The following is a 15265-nucleotide window of genomic DNA, read 5'->3' as shown; positions in this document are numbered from 1 at the left end:
GGCAAGGACAGCCCTGGCTCCCATCAGAATCCCAGAGTAACAGACAGAGCAGCACACAGTCCCCAGGCTACCATGCTTTGGCAGGAGACCCCACTACTACAATGTCTGACCTTGCAGATGAGTCTGGGGATGAGCAGTAGCACCAGGATGCAGTCGTGGTCTCCCCCGTGACGCAGGAAGCTGTCAGGCATGAAGGAGGTCAGCAAGGACACATGGCGATTGGCTTGGGTCACCTCCATCTTACGCAGCTCCATCTCGATGGCCTGAAAGGAGATGAGGCGTTGGTGATTAGCGCAGTAATAGGGGCACCACCGCCACGCGCCTCCTGCAGTCATTATTACCTTCGCATGGGCCTTCGTTTCAGCAAACTTGATCTTGAAGTCAAAGATCTCTGGTGACGGCTGCTGCTCTTTCTCCACCGTGGCCTCCTGCTGGTTCCGGAGCTCTCGGTTCATTTCCTACAACAGACAATACTACAGTGAGAGTCCCTTACATAGACACAACGTTGTATGAGTGGGCACTGAGTCTATAATGAGCTGATGGTTGGGTACATCACCTGGAGGTGGGCAGTCAGATCCCGGTACTTCTTGATGGTCTGCTGGTAATCGGCCACCGTCTCCTGAGCAGCTTCCACGCGTTTCTCCGCCTCCCGCACCCGGGCACCTGCCATGTCAAGCTGCTCACGCAACTCAAGCTCGGTCTCACGGGAGTTCTCCTGAAGCTCATCGTTCATCTCATTGATGGCTTCCTGCAGGCGGATAGGTAGAAGAACGGTGAACAGGCACACACACTTATACCCGAATTACTTCACTGCTAAGAGCAGGTAAGATCTGGATACCCCTCCCCATACAGAGCAGTGGCACTAGAACGTATAGATGGCGATTCTGCAAAGGCTTGCACCATAAGAACCTTGGAAATCGCTTCTACACACATGGGGGGGGAATTATGTTGGCGAAGAGCTGGGGAAAGTAGACGGCTGCTCGGCAGAAGCCCCCTTATCTCACAGGAGCACCAAGTGATCCGATAGCCACTACTGTCACATTTGTAGATACAAGATTCCCCGGTATTATTACTAAAGTAATCCATCTACTGGTCACCGATGCTCCTCACAGAGGACCAATCATCCTCAGAGCCCGGACCACATTCTACAAGAAAAGGGATTCATCCTGATCAAAGGATCACCCAAACACTATACCCAGAATGAGCAGATGATATATAACTTCTGCCAAGAGTGATCTTCTACTGTCGGAAATCAGAATTAGATACTAGAATAATTAGTTGGACAGGAGCGAGGTTGGATGCAGATTACAAGATTTATGTCTTTCTTTGGGTGCCGGACAGGGACCCGACAGTCGGTATCCCGACAGGCATTCACCAGACGTCGGGATCCAGACTGTCAAAACACACAGACAGCTGGGTTCCCACGACCCCCATAGAGGGAGAATAGAATAGCCCACAAGAGGCTTAGTTGCGCTAACCATGCTGTCTGGGTCCGGCCAGTCGGGATCCCGACGTCGGGATAATGACCGTCGGACCCCTATACCACACCCCTTTCTTTGAGGACGTCAGGGTAGTGGAGTGGGAGAGCATTTCAGCACCTAAGAGGTTAAACTTCTGCCTCCCAGGCAGACCAGGCCCCTCCCCTCCTCTAACCCCGCCTCCAGGCAATTCAGTTTTTTAACAAGACAAGGCAGGAGACAAGAGCGTAGGAAGAGAAAAACACCCAAAAGAAACCCATTGCGAACACCATTCATGCCAGAACCAACAGGTTGTCCAGATACAGAAGTATCCGAACACCCTGGTTGTAAAGACTGCTGCCCATCACAGCCATGACCTTCGTAAACACCCGATGGGTGGTAAACAGGCCGTAGGGCAGAGCCTGAAACTGAAAAGGATGGTCTTGTGTGCAAACCGCATAAACCGTTGATGTTCTGGTCTGATGGGGATATGTAGGTATGCATCCTGGATGTCCAGGGATGCCATAGAGTCTCCTGGTTGTAAGGCCAAGACTATGGATCGCAATGTCTCCATTCAGAACACAAACTTGTTGTCATTTTAAGTTGAGAATGGGACGGTATGACCACTTCCGGACCAGAAAGAAGCTGGCGTAGAATCCCAAGCCCTATTGAGCCAAAGGGACAGGTACTATGACGCCGGACTGCAGGAGCTTCTGGACGGATTGCTCCAGAGCACTGAACTTTCCTTAGTCTATGGGAGAACTTGTGGAAAAGAACGCGTTTGGTGGACAACACCGAAAGGTTAGGGAGTAGCCTTGGAAGACATACTGAACCCATGTGTCTGTTGTGGATTCCAACCAGATGTCTGAAAACCCAATCAGGCGGCCTCCTGCCTTAGGATGCCCCAGGTGGAGGCCGGAGCGGTCATGCGGAGGGTTTGTCCTCTGGCTTAGAGTCAGGGCGCCTGGTGGCCCAGGGACGTTGACCCTTGGCGGACTTGGCAGCTTGGGGCTGGGTTCTTGAAAAAGAATGTCCCCTACCCCTGCCCTGGAAGTGAAAGTACTGGAAGGCAACACTGGGACATGGTGTAGGAGCAGATGTTAGGAAAGCAGCCTTTGAAGCAGCCACAATTTTATCCAGTTCGGACCCAAACAAGAGGAAACCCTCAAAAGGGTAGCACTTCTTCTGCTCCTTACAGACATACTCCAAAATCCCAGGTTTTTGCACATGAACGCACATCTGAAAGGGTCAATCTGGGTGTTAAAACACGGGTCTCCAACCCTTCTTTATACCTGGGCTGAGGACCTGGGATTTACGACTTGGGTTAACCCTTTCAGACATAAGAAAAACCTGGGTTTTTTAGCAAATGACTGGGTAGAACTGCTTCACCCGGTAATTCCCTGCTGTAAGTGTGAAAGGGTGCATGCTGCACCCGGGAAAATGACCCAGCAGTCAAAATGCCGGGTAATTCCAGGGTAGTATGTCTAAAAGGGGTAGAAGGTGTTCTTAGAGTCAGTGTCAGCCTTCCAAGAGCACAGCCTCAAGGACCTCCATGCTGCAACAGCTGAAGCGGACACACGGGAGGTTACGGTGGCGGTATCAAGTGCTGCCTCTCCTAAGTACAGTGCGGCCTGATGTACCATCTCAATGATAGGCAACAGGTTTTCTGCAGGTATGCCCTCGAAAGTCAGCCGCTAGAGTAGTTGCACATTCCAGCATGGCCTTAGCCACCCAGGCTGAAGACAGGGCAGGCCTAGCTACCGCACCTGCAGTGGTGTAAATGAGTTTTAGGAAGTTTTCCAACTTCCGGTCTGCTGGGTCTTTGAGGGACGCAGTTGGTATGGGCAGCGTAGAGGATCTCACTAGCTTAGCGACATGTGCGTCTACCTTAGGATACGATTCCCAGCAGACTATCCTCCTTAGGGAAGCAAAATGTCAAGGTAGTGTAAACTTCTTATTTGGTACCTCCCAAGCCTCAGAGAGGATTTTTTTTTCCCCAAGCCTTCACACTTGTCCGCTTAGGGTGTTTGAAACTAGGGGCCTGTTTTACCGCAGTGACTAAGGCCGCCAAATCAACGCATGACAGGGTGTCCTCCATGGCTGAAGCGTCCTCCTCATCAGCATCTACAGGTTCCCCCTGTTCCTGCTCATCCTGTTCATCCTCCCAGTCCGTGTTAGAGTCATGCTGACAGATGAGGTCTCCATCTTCATCTCGCCACAGAAGACCTCTACACTCAGTGGTCAGGGAATGAGCAGACGCAGAAGACCTCTACACTCAGTGGTCAGGGAACGAGCGGACACAGAAGACCTCTACACTCAGTGGTCAGGGAATGAGCAGACACAGAAGACCTCTACACTCAGTGGTCAGGGAATGAGCGGACACAGAAGACCTCTATACTCAGTGGTCAGGGAATGAGCGGACACAGAAGACCTCTACACTCAGTGGTCAGGGAATGAGCAGACACAGAAGACCTCTACACTCAGTGGTCAGGGAATGAGCGGACACAGAAGACCTCTACACTCAGTGGTCAGGGAATGAGCAGACGCAGAAGACCTCTACACTCAGTGGTCATGGAATGAGCGGACACAGAAGACCTCTACACTCAGTGGTCAGGGAATGAGCGGACACAGAAGACCTCTATACTCAGTGGTCAGGGAATGAGCAGACGCAGAAGACCTCTACACTCAGTGGTCAGGGAATGAGCAGACACAGAAGACCTCTACACTTAGTGGTCAGGGAATGAGCAGACACAGAAGACTTCTACCCTCAGTGGCAAGGGAATGAGCGGACACAGAAGACTTCTATCATCAGTGGTCAGGGAATAAGCAGACACAGAAGACCTCTACCCTCAGTGGTCAGGGAATGAGCAGACACAGAAGACTTCTACCCTCAGTGGCAAGGGAATGAGCGGACACAGAAGACCTCTACACTCAGTGGTCAGGGAAGGAGCACACCGATACACTCAGTGGCCAGGGAATGAGCAACCACAGAAGACCGCTACACACGTTGGGTGGACGAGTCATACAAGGGTACACGTTACACTAAGTGTGGGTCCATGTCGACAAAGAAAAAAGTAAAAATCCTGTGTTAACCATTTCCATGCCTACCTTTTACATTGTCGACCAATAGCGGTTGACCTAGACACAGTGACCTAATATCCCAAACCAACCTCAAAAGTGGACAGTGAACGAGAGGACATATTATATGACGGGATAGGTTGTTAATAAATGGGGCTGTCTGTGGTCCTCATACCAAGTCAGTGACTGTCTCACGCAGTTCTCTGACTTTCTCCTCTAGGTCCAGGTTCCTCTCGGTGAGGGTCTCCACCATCTCCTCCGCACCGAGGGCAGCATCCACCTGTACACAGGAAAGTACAATGTATGTACAGGTATGGCAGTGTACATGGGAAAGGCTCCTGTCACAGTAATAGTACAGAGCTAAGCCCTGGAGGAACATCATGGTCACCTGGTCCTTCAGCTCATCCACGGTCTTCTCAATCACAGAAGCTTCCTCCTGCAGCTTTTCCTTCTGCTGCCTCAAGTTGTCCAGCTCTGCGTTTTTCTTCTCCAGCTGCTTCTGTACCCGTACATGTTCCTGCTTTTCTGAGGCAGAGAGGTCGCGCATCCTAGGAGAGGAGAGCACAGGGTGTAACCCTCCTGCAGTACACAGAGCAGTCACACTATTATACGCAGGGCGGGGCACTTACCTGACCAGGGCCTCCTTCAGTCTACCATTTTGTTCCTCCAGCTGCTTCACCTGATAGCTGGAGGCTGCCCCATCTGAGCCTGTATGTGGGGAACAGAAGCAGATGGAGGTGAGGACAGCGGATGGCACAGACACACCTGGGGAGCAGTTGTACTGAATTCATATCCCTCTGCAAGGGTAATAACCGTCACCGACGTCCTGACACACGGGCCACCTACCTCCACATTACCACATGGTCCATCCCTCTTACATACCTGCACCACACAGGCCACCTACCTCCACATTACCACATGGTCCAACCATCTTACATACCTCCCCCACACAGACCACCTACCTCCACATTATCACATGGTCCGTCCATCTTACATACCTGCACCACACGGACCACCTACCTCCACATTATCACATGGTCCGTCCATCTTACATAACTGCACCACACAGGCCACCTACCTCCACATTACCACATGGTCCAACCATCTTACATAACTACCCCACACAGACCACCTACCTCCACATTATCACATGGTCCGTCCATCTTACATACCTGCACCACACGGGCCACCTACCTCCACATTATCACATGGTCCGTCCATCTTACATACCTGCACCACACGGGCCAACTACCTCCACATTACCACATGGTCCGTCCATCTTATATACCTGCACCACACGGGCCACCTACCTCCACGTTACCACATGGTCCAACCATCCTACATACCTCCCCCACACAGGCCACCTACCTCCACATTATCACATGGTCCGTCCATCTTACATACCTGCACCACAAAGGCCACCTACCTCCACGTTATCACATGGTCCCTCCATCTTATATACCTGCACCACAAAGGCCACCTACCTCCACGTTATCACATGGTCCCTCCATCTTATATACCTGCACCACACAGGCCACCTACCTCCACGTTACCACATGGTCCGTCCATCTTACATACCTGCACCACACGGGCCACCTACCTCCACATTATCACATAGTCCGTCCATCTTACATACCTGCACCACAAAGGCCACCTACCTCCACGTTATCACATGGTCCCTCCATCTTACATACCTGCACCACACGGGCCACCTACCTCCACGTTACCACATGGTCCGTCCATCTTACATACCTGCACCACACGGGCCACCTACCTCCACATTACCACATGGTCTGCCCATCTTACACACCTGCACCACACGGGCTACCTACCTCCACATTACCACATGGTCCGTAACTCTTACATACCTGCACCACACAGGCCACCTACCTCCACATTACCACATGGTCCGCCCATCTTACACACCTGCACCAGGCAGCACAGACCACCCATCCCTACATACCTCCCCCACACGGGCCACCAGTCTGCTGCATGCCCAGTCATATAATCTCATCCCCCTTCTACATGCCTCCTTCTCAACCTCGTAATACTCCAGCCTCTATAATCATAGCCATCATGGTCCAATCATCTCTACATTGCTCCCACCACTTCCTGCCTCACAGATCGGTCTCTATATTGTTCTCATATGGCCAACCACCCTGCACCCCCCCTACACTCCCAACCGCCCTGCACCCCCCCTACACTCCCAGCACCCCCCCCCTACACTCCCAGCCTCCCTGCACCCCCCCCTACACTCCCAGCCTCCCTGCACCCCCCCCCCCCTACACTCCCAGCCTCCCTGCACCCCCCCCCTACACTCCCAGCCTCCCTGCACCCCCCCCCTACACTCCCAGCCTCCCTGCACCCCCCCCTACACTCCCAGCCGCCCTGCACCCCCCCTTACACTCCCAGCCGCCCTGCACCCCCCCCTTACACTCCCAGCCGCCCTGCACCCCACCCCCCTACACTCCCAGCCGCACTGCACCCCCCCCCCTACACTCCCAGCCGCCCTGCACCCCCCCCCTACACTCCCAGCCGCCCTGCACCCCCCCTCACACTCCCAACCGCCCTGCACCCCCCCTCACACTCCCAACCGCCCTGCACCCCCCTCACACTCCCAACCGCCCTGCACCCCCCTCACACTCCCAACCGCCCTGCACCCCCCTCACACATCCAACCGCCCTGCACCCCCCTCACACTCCCAACCGCCCTGCACCCCCCTCACACTCCCAACCGCCCTGCACCCCCCTCACACTCCCAACCGCCCTGCACCCCCCTCACACTCCCAGCCGCCCTGCACCGCCCCTACACTCCCAGCCGCCCTGCACCGCCCCTACACTCCCAGCCGCCCTGCACCGCCCCTACACTCCCAGCCGCCCTGCACCGCCCCTACACTCCCAGCCGCCCTGCACCCCCCCTACACTCCCAGCCGCACTGCACCCCCCCTACACTCCCAGCCGCCCGCACCCCCCTTACCCTCCCAACCGCCCCGCACCCCCCTTACCCTCCCAACCGTCACAAGTTATTTATTACACAATGCCACACCATTTAGCATCTGTCCTGCCACAGGCCTCACCCTCTATCACAATGCACCTAGCATCTATAAGTTGCTTGTGTCCCATCATGCAGTTCACCCACCCAGTCCATCTTCTATTAGTGTGTGCTGCTGCTTACCTTTCTCTTCAATCTCATGTTTCAGGATCTCCAGATCCATAGTCAGCTCTTCCACCTTCTCCTTCAGCGTCTCCATTTCTTGCTGCAAGGACTCTGCTCTCTCTTCAGCCATCTCCTTGTCCAGAGTGGCCATCTCAATAGCATCCGCGGTGTCAGCCATCTCCTCCATATAACGCTCTTGAGACTCGAGCGCGTCCTTGGCTTCCTGCAGGAACATTGACAATGGCAGCCGCCAGCAATCCCACCATGTATCACATAACTCATTCCCACGTTCAGCATTACATTCTCACTGACCACTTGCACCACTCAGATGACCATACAAAGGTCTGGCTGGCTCAGGGACACTGATGTGATACTCACTAGCCTCCATCACCCACCTTCTTGGCTTCCTTAAGCTGGCGCTGGAGGTCCGTCTGCTGCTCCTGGATCTTGCTCTTCCACTCCTGCAACTGCTCCAGCTGCAGCTTGGATTTCTCCAGCTCCTTCAGCTTGGTCTTGTCCTCCGCCCGCTTCATCTTCAGAGTCTCCAGCTTCTCCTCCAGATCTTTGACCTGAGCCCGCAGGTTCTCCTCCTCCTGCAGGACAAGCACAGGCATTAGTAGGCAGAGTGTTCCGGCTCTGCGACTGGCAGAACACATAGGTACACAGCGGGCAGTAGAGAAATGTAGCTTTGCTGACAAAGCTGACTTACCTTTGTGGACCCTAAGGCGGGCATCGGGGCCACTGGCGAGGTCGAAGGAATCATGGGCGCTGCCAGCGGGGTCTGAGCTGGAGTGCTGGGTTCGCTGCTGCTGATCTCCCCACATGACGCAGATGCAGACCCAGAGGCCCCCGCCGTGCCACTGGAGGCTGCGGAACTTGACGGACGAGTGGGCTGCAAGCGAGAGACACATTAGTACATACCCTCATAGCACAGGTCACATCTACTCCAGAGGCCAGGAGCTCCTCCCATACACTACAGCAAGGCTGGCTCATCTTGCCCATCAGAGATTGCACTGTGCTAGTCAGTATGTCAGCCTTTAGCACATTATAACTGCACGCTGCACTATTACTGGTAGTGTAGATGATGTTGGGAAATCCCTGGAAGCGGGGGGAATTGTGGGCACCAGTAACCATTGCGTGAGGCACGTAACAGCACAGTGACCTGGTCTCCACAGAGGGTACAACAGGACATTCCTAAGCATGCGGTGTACGGGAAGTGCGGGGGTTGTATACAGGGACAGTAAGGCTGATCCTGCGTACAGCATTGGCCTGAGGAAGAGGAAAACCTGCAGTGCACAATGTCCGCTTCCATGCACACAAATGTATAACACCACCTAATGTAACTATCCGGCACCTAACTTGCTGCTCAGGCCTCTGGTGTGCGGTATATACACCTGTCCTCTGGGAAGGGGAGAGCAGAATACGGGAACGTGCAGGTCCGGCACCTAACGTGCTGCTCAGGCCTCTGGTGTGCGGTATATACACCTGTCCTCTGGGAAGGGGAGAGCAGAATACAGGAACGTGCAGGTCCGGCACCTAACGTGCTGCTCAGGCCTCTGGTGTGCGGTATATACACCTGTCCTCTGGGAAGGGGAGAGCAGAATACGGGAACATGCAGGTCCGGCACCTAACGTGCTGCTCAGGCCTCTGGTGTGCGGTATATACACCTGTCCTCTGGGAAGGGGAGAGCAGAATACGGGCACGTGCAGGTCCGGCACCTAACGTGCTGCTCAGGCCTCTGGTGTGCGGTATATACACCTGTCCTCTGGGAAGGGGAGAGCAGAATACGGGAACGTGCAGGTCCGGCACCTAACGTGCTGCTCAGGCCTCTGGTGTGCGGTATATACACCTGTCCTCTGGGAAGGGGAGAGCAGAATACGGGAACATGCAGGTCCGGCACCTAACGTGCTGCTCAGGCCTCTGGTGTGCGGTATATACACCTGTCCTCTGGGAAGGGGAGAGCAGAATACGGGAACATGCAGGTCCGGCACCTAACGTGCTGCTCAGGCCTCTGGTGTGCGATATATACACCTGTCCTCTGGGAAGGGGAGAGCAGAATACGGGAACATGCAGGTCCGGCACCTAACGTGCTGCTCAGGCCTCTGGTGTGCGGAATATACGCCTGTCCTCTGGGAAGGGGAGAGCAGAATACGGGAACATGCAGGTCCGGCACCTAACGTGCTGCTCAGGCCTCTGGTGTGCGGTATATACACCTGTCCTCTGGGAAGGGGAGAGCAGAATACGGGAACGTGCAGGTCCGGTACCTAACGTGCTGCTCAGGCCTCTGGTGTGCGATATATACACCTGTCCTCTGGGAAGGGGAGAGCAGAATACGGAAACGTGCAGGTCCGGCACCTAACGTGCTGCTCAGGCCTCTGGTGTGCGGTATATACACCTGTCCTCTGGGAAGGGGAGAGCAGAATACAGGAACGTGCAGGTCCGGCACCTAACGTGCTGCTCAGGCCTCTGGTGTGCGGTATATACACCTGTCCTCTGGGAAGGGGAGAGCAGAATACAGGAACGTGCAGGTCCGGCACCTAACGTGCTGCTCAGGCCTCTGGTGTGCGGTATATACACCTGTCCTCTGGGAAGGGGAGAGCAGAATACGGGAACATGCAGGTCCGGCACCTAACGTGCTGCTCAGGCCTCTGGTGTGCGGTATATACACCTGTCCTCTGGGAAGGGGAGAGCAGAATACGGGAACATGCAGGTCCGGCACCTAACGCGCTGCTCAGGCCTCTGGTGTGCGGTATATACACCTGTCCTCTGGGAAGGGGAGAGCAGAATACGGGAACATGCAGGTCCGGCACCTAACGCGCTGCTCAGGCCTCTGGTGTGCGGTATATACGCCTGTCCTCTGGGAAGGGGAGAGCAGAATACAGGAACGTACAGGTCAGGCACCTAACGCGGTGCTCAGGCCTCTGGTGTGCGGTATATACACCTGTCCTCTGGGAAGGGGAGAGCAGAATACGGGAACATGCAGGTCCGGCACCTAACGTGCTGCTCAGGCCTCTGGTGTGCGGAATATAGACCTGTCCTCTGGGAAGGGGAGAGCAGAATACAGGAACATACAGGACCGGCACCTAACGTGCTGCTCAGGCCTCTGGTGTGCGGTATATACGCCTGTCCTCTGGGAAGGGGAGAGCAGAATACGGGAACATGCAGGTCCGGCACCTAACGTGCTGCTCAGGCCTCTGGTGTGCGGTATATACGCCTGTCCTCTGGGAAGGGGAGAGCAGAATACAGGAACATGCAGGTCCGGCACCTAACGTGCTGCTCAGGCCTCTGGTGTGCGGAATATATGCCTGTCCTCTGGGAAGGGGAGAGCAGAATACGGGAACATGCAGGTCCGGCACCTAACGTGCTGCTCAGGCCTCTGGTGTGCGGTATATACACCTGTCCTCTGGGAAGGGGAGAGCAGAATACGGGAACATGCAGGTCCGGCACCTAACGTGCTGCTCAGGCCTCTGGTGTGCGGTATATACGCCTGTCCTCTGGGAAGGGGAGAGCAGAATACGGGAACGTGCAGGTCCGGCACCTAACGTGCTGCTCAGGCCTCTGGTGTGCGGTATATACACCTGTCCTCTGGGAAGGGGAGAGCAGAATACAGGAACGAGCAGGTCCGGCACCTAACGTGCTGCTCAGGCCTCTGGTGTGCGGTATATACACCTGTCCTCTGGGAAGGGGAGAGCAGAATACGGGAACGTGCAGGTCCGGCACCTAACGTGCTGCTCAGGCCTCTGGTGTGCGGTATATACACCTGTCCTCTGGGAAGGGGAGAGCAGAATACAGGAACATACAGGTCCGGCACCTAACGTGCTGCTCAGGCCTCTGGTGTGCGGTATATACACCTGTCCTCTGGGAAGGGGAGAGCAGAATACAGGAACGTACAGGTCCGGCACCTAACGTGCTGCTCAGGCCTCTGGGGTGCGGTATATACACCTGTCCTCTGGGAAGGGGAGAGCAGAATACGGGAACATGCAGGTCCGGCACCTAACGTGCTGCTCAGGCCTCTGGTGTGCGGTATATACACCTGTCCTCTGGGAAGGGGAGAGCAGAATACGGGAACATGCAGGTCCGGCACCTAACGTGCTGCTCAGGCCTCTGGTGTGCGGTATATACACCTGTCCTCTGGGAAGGGGAGAGCAGAATACGGGAACGTGCAGGTCCGGCACCTAACGTGCTGCTCAGGCCTCTGGTGTGCGGTATATACGCCTGTCCTCTGGGAAGGGGAGAGCAGAATACGGGAACATGCAGGTCCGGCACCTAACGTGCTGCTCAGGCCTCTGGTGTGCGGTATATACTGTACACCTGTCCTCTGGGAAGGGGAGAGCAGAATACGGGAACGTGCAGGTCCGGCACCTAACGTGCTGCTCAGGCCTCTGGTGTGCAGTATATACACCTGTCCTCTGGGAAGGGGAGAGCAGAATACGGGAACATGCAGGTCCGGCACCTAACGTGCTGCTCAGGCCTCTGGTGTGCGGAATATAGACCTGTCCTCTGGGAAGGGGAGAGCAGAATACGGGAACATGCAGGTCCGGCACCTAACGTGCTGCTCAGGCCTCTGGTGTGCGGTATATACACCTGTCCTCTGGGAAGGGGAGAGCAGTATACGGGAACGTACAGGTCCGGCGCCTAACGTGCTGCTCAGGCCTCTGGTGTGCGGTATATACGCCTGTCCTCTGGGAAGGGGAGAGCAGAATACGGGAACGTGCAGGTCCGGCACCTAACGTGCTGCTCAGGCCTCTGGAGTGCGGTATATACACCTGTCCTCTGGGAAGGGGAGAGCAGTATACGGGAACGTACAGGTCCGGCGCCTAACGTGCTGCTCAGGCCTCTGGTGTGCGGTATATACACCTGTCCTCTGGGAAGGGGAGAGCAGAATACGGGAACGAGCAGGTCCGGCACCTAACGTGCTGCTCAGGCCTCTGGTGTGCGGTATATACACCTGTCCTCTGGGAAGGGGAGAGCAGAATACGGGAACGAGCAGGTCCGGCACCTAACATGCTGCTCAGGCCTCTGGTGTGCGGTATATACACCTGTCCTCTGGGAAGGGGAGAGCAGAATACGGGAACGTGCAGGTCCGGCACCTAACGTGCTGCTCAGGCCTCTGGTGTGCGGTATATACACCTGTCCTCTGGGAAGGGGAGAGCAGAATACGGGAACATACAGGTCCGGCACCTAACGCGCTGCTCAGGCCTCTGGTGTGCGGTATATACACCTGTCCTCTGGGAAGGGGAGAGCAGAATACGGGAACGTACAGGTCCGGCACCTAACGTGCTGCTCAGGCCTCTGGTGTGCGGTATATACACCTGTCCTCTGGGAAGGGGAGAGCAGAATACGGGAACATGCAGGTCCGGCACCTAACGTGCTGCTCAGGCCTCTGGTGTGCGGTATATACACCTGTCCTCTGGAAAGGGGAGAGCAGAATACGGGAACGTGCAGGTCCGGCACCTAACGTGCTGCTCAGGCCTCTGGTGTGCGGTATATACACCTGTCCTCTGGGAAGGGGAGAGCAGAATACAGGAACGAGCAGGTCCGGATCCCTAACGTGCTGCTCAGGCCTCTGGTGTGCGGTATATAAGCCTGTCCTCTGGGAAGGGGAGAGCAGAATACGGGAACATACAGGTCCGGCACCTAACGTGCTGCTCAGGCCTCTGGTGTGCGGTATATACACCTGTCCTCTGGGAAGGGGAGAGCAGAACACAGGAACGTGCAGGTCCGGCACCTAACGTGCTGCTCAGGCCTCTGGTGTGCGGTATATACGCCTGTCCTCTGGGAAGGGGAGAGCAGTATACGGGAACGTACAGGTCCGGCACCTAACGTGCTGCTCAGGCCTCTGGTGTGCGGTATATACACCTGTCCTCTGGGAAGGGGAGAGCAGAATACGGGAACATGCAGGTCCGGCACCTAACGTGCTGCTCAGGCCTCTGGTGTGCGGTATATACACCTGTCCTCTGGGAAGGGGAGAGCAGAATACGGGAACATGCAGGTCCGGCACCTAACGTGCTGCTCAGGCCTCTGGTGTGCGGTATATACACCTGTCCTCTGGGAAGGGGAGAGCAGAATACAGGAACGAGCAGGTCCGGATCCCTAACGTGCTGCTCAGGCCTCTGGTGTGCGGTATATAAGCCTGTCCTCTGGGAAGGGGAGAGCAGAATACAGGAACGTGCAGGTCCGGCACCTAACGTGCTGCTCAGGCCTCTGGTGTGCGGTATATACACCTGTCCTCTGGGAAGGGGAGAGCAGAATACGGGAACATGCAGGTCCGGCACCTAACGTGCTGCTCAGGCCTCTGGTGTGCGGTATATACACCTGTCCTCTGGAAAGGGGAGAGCAGAATACGGGAACGTGCAGGTCCGGCACCTAACGTGCTGCTCAGGCCTCTGGTGTGCGGTATATACACCTGTCCTCTGGGAAGGGGAGAGCAGAATACAGGAACGAGCAGGTCCGGATCCCTAACGTGCTGCTCAGGCCTCTGGTGTGCGGTATATAAGCCTGTCCTCTGGGAAGGGGAGAGCAGAATACAGGAACGTGCAGGACCGGCACCTAACGCGCTGCTCAGGCCTCTGGTGTGCAGTATATACACCTGTCCTCTGGGAAGGGGAGAGCAGAATACAGAAACGTGCAGGTCCGGCACCTAACGTGCTGCTCAGGCCTCTGGTGTGCGGTATATACGCCTGTCCTCTGGGAAGGGGAGAGCAGTATACGGGAACGTACAGGTCCGGCACCTAACGTGCTGCTCAGGCCTCTGGTGTGCGGTATATACACCTGTCCTCTGGGAAGGGGAGAGCAGAATACGGGAACATGCAGGTCCGGCACCTAACGTGCTGCTCAGGCCTCTGGTGTGCGGTATATACGCCTGTCCTCTGGGAAGGGGAGAGCAGAATACGGGCACGAGCAGGTGAGGAAGCCTCTGCTGTGTTCCTGCCACTTACCTGTACGTGCGATGTGTTACAGCATTATACAGGACATACATACAGTGGCTGCCTGATTTCCTATGATCACTCTAAGTAACAATTATATTATTTCTTAATTTAAAGCCAGATGTCACCATACAGAAGGACGGACACCTGTAACCAGGGGAATGACTCGCTCATTAGGAACATGTAACTAATAATACATAACACTACAAGGATTCAGTACTGAATCCCGGCGGTCGGGATCCCGGCGTTCAGAATCCCGACGCCGGAATCCCGACAGCCGAAATGCCGACAAGGGGGGGGGGGGGGACGTGGATCGCCCCCCCTTGCGGGCTCGCTGCGCTCGCCACGCAGCGTTCCCGGTGCCTTGCTACGCTCGGCACACTAATTTATTCTCCCTCTAGGGGTGTCGTGGACACCCACGGAGGGAGAATGTGTCAGGATTTCGGCGGTCGGGATTCCGGCGTCGGGATTCTGAACGCCGGGATTTTAACTGCATCCCCACTACAATATCACAGTAGGGGTAAGGCACAGGTACTGGTTTCTTACCAGTGGGGTTATACCAAATCACAGTCATTGTCACACACCATCACTGATTGGCTGGGAGTCCGAGCACTCCTGTGACATCACTGCCATGCTTTGCATGTTCAC

At 55.6% G+C, this 15265-nt stretch overlaps 1 protein-coding gene across 8 annotated transcripts in view; it reads right to left on the bottom strand.

Annotated features, from left to right (window-relative positions):
- The window catches only part of DCTN1 (dynactin subunit 1), a 260744-nt gene that overhangs the window by 67356 nt on the left and 178123 nt on the right, over positions 1-15265 (bottom strand). For all 8 annotated transcript variants that reach the window (XM_083165769.1, XM_083166198.1, XM_083166948.1 and 5 more), the window contains 9 exons: positions 8401-8583; positions 8087-8284; positions 7710-7914; positions 5165-5243; positions 4924-5083; positions 4711-4815; positions 557-748; positions 342-458; positions 111-263 (listed from right to left, as the gene is read on the bottom strand). In XM_083165769.1, the coding sequence (XP_083021895.1) occupies positions 111-263; positions 342-458; positions 557-748; positions 4711-4815; positions 4924-5083; positions 5165-5243; positions 7710-7914; positions 8087-8284; positions 8401-8583 (1392 nt within the window). The remainder of the gene's footprint in view (positions 1-110; positions 264-341; positions 459-556; positions 749-4710; positions 4816-4923; positions 5084-5164; positions 5244-7709; positions 7915-8086; positions 8285-8400; positions 8584-15265) is intronic.

The sequence above is a fragment of the Crinia signifera genome, chromosome 1 (genome assembly GCF_055691185.1).
Source record: "Crinia signifera chromosome 1, ASM5569118v1, whole genome shotgun sequence".
Classification (NCBI taxonomy): Eukaryota; Metazoa; Chordata; class Amphibia; order Anura; family Myobatrachidae; genus Crinia; species Crinia signifera.
This window is presented reverse-complemented; position numbering and strand designations above follow the sequence as displayed.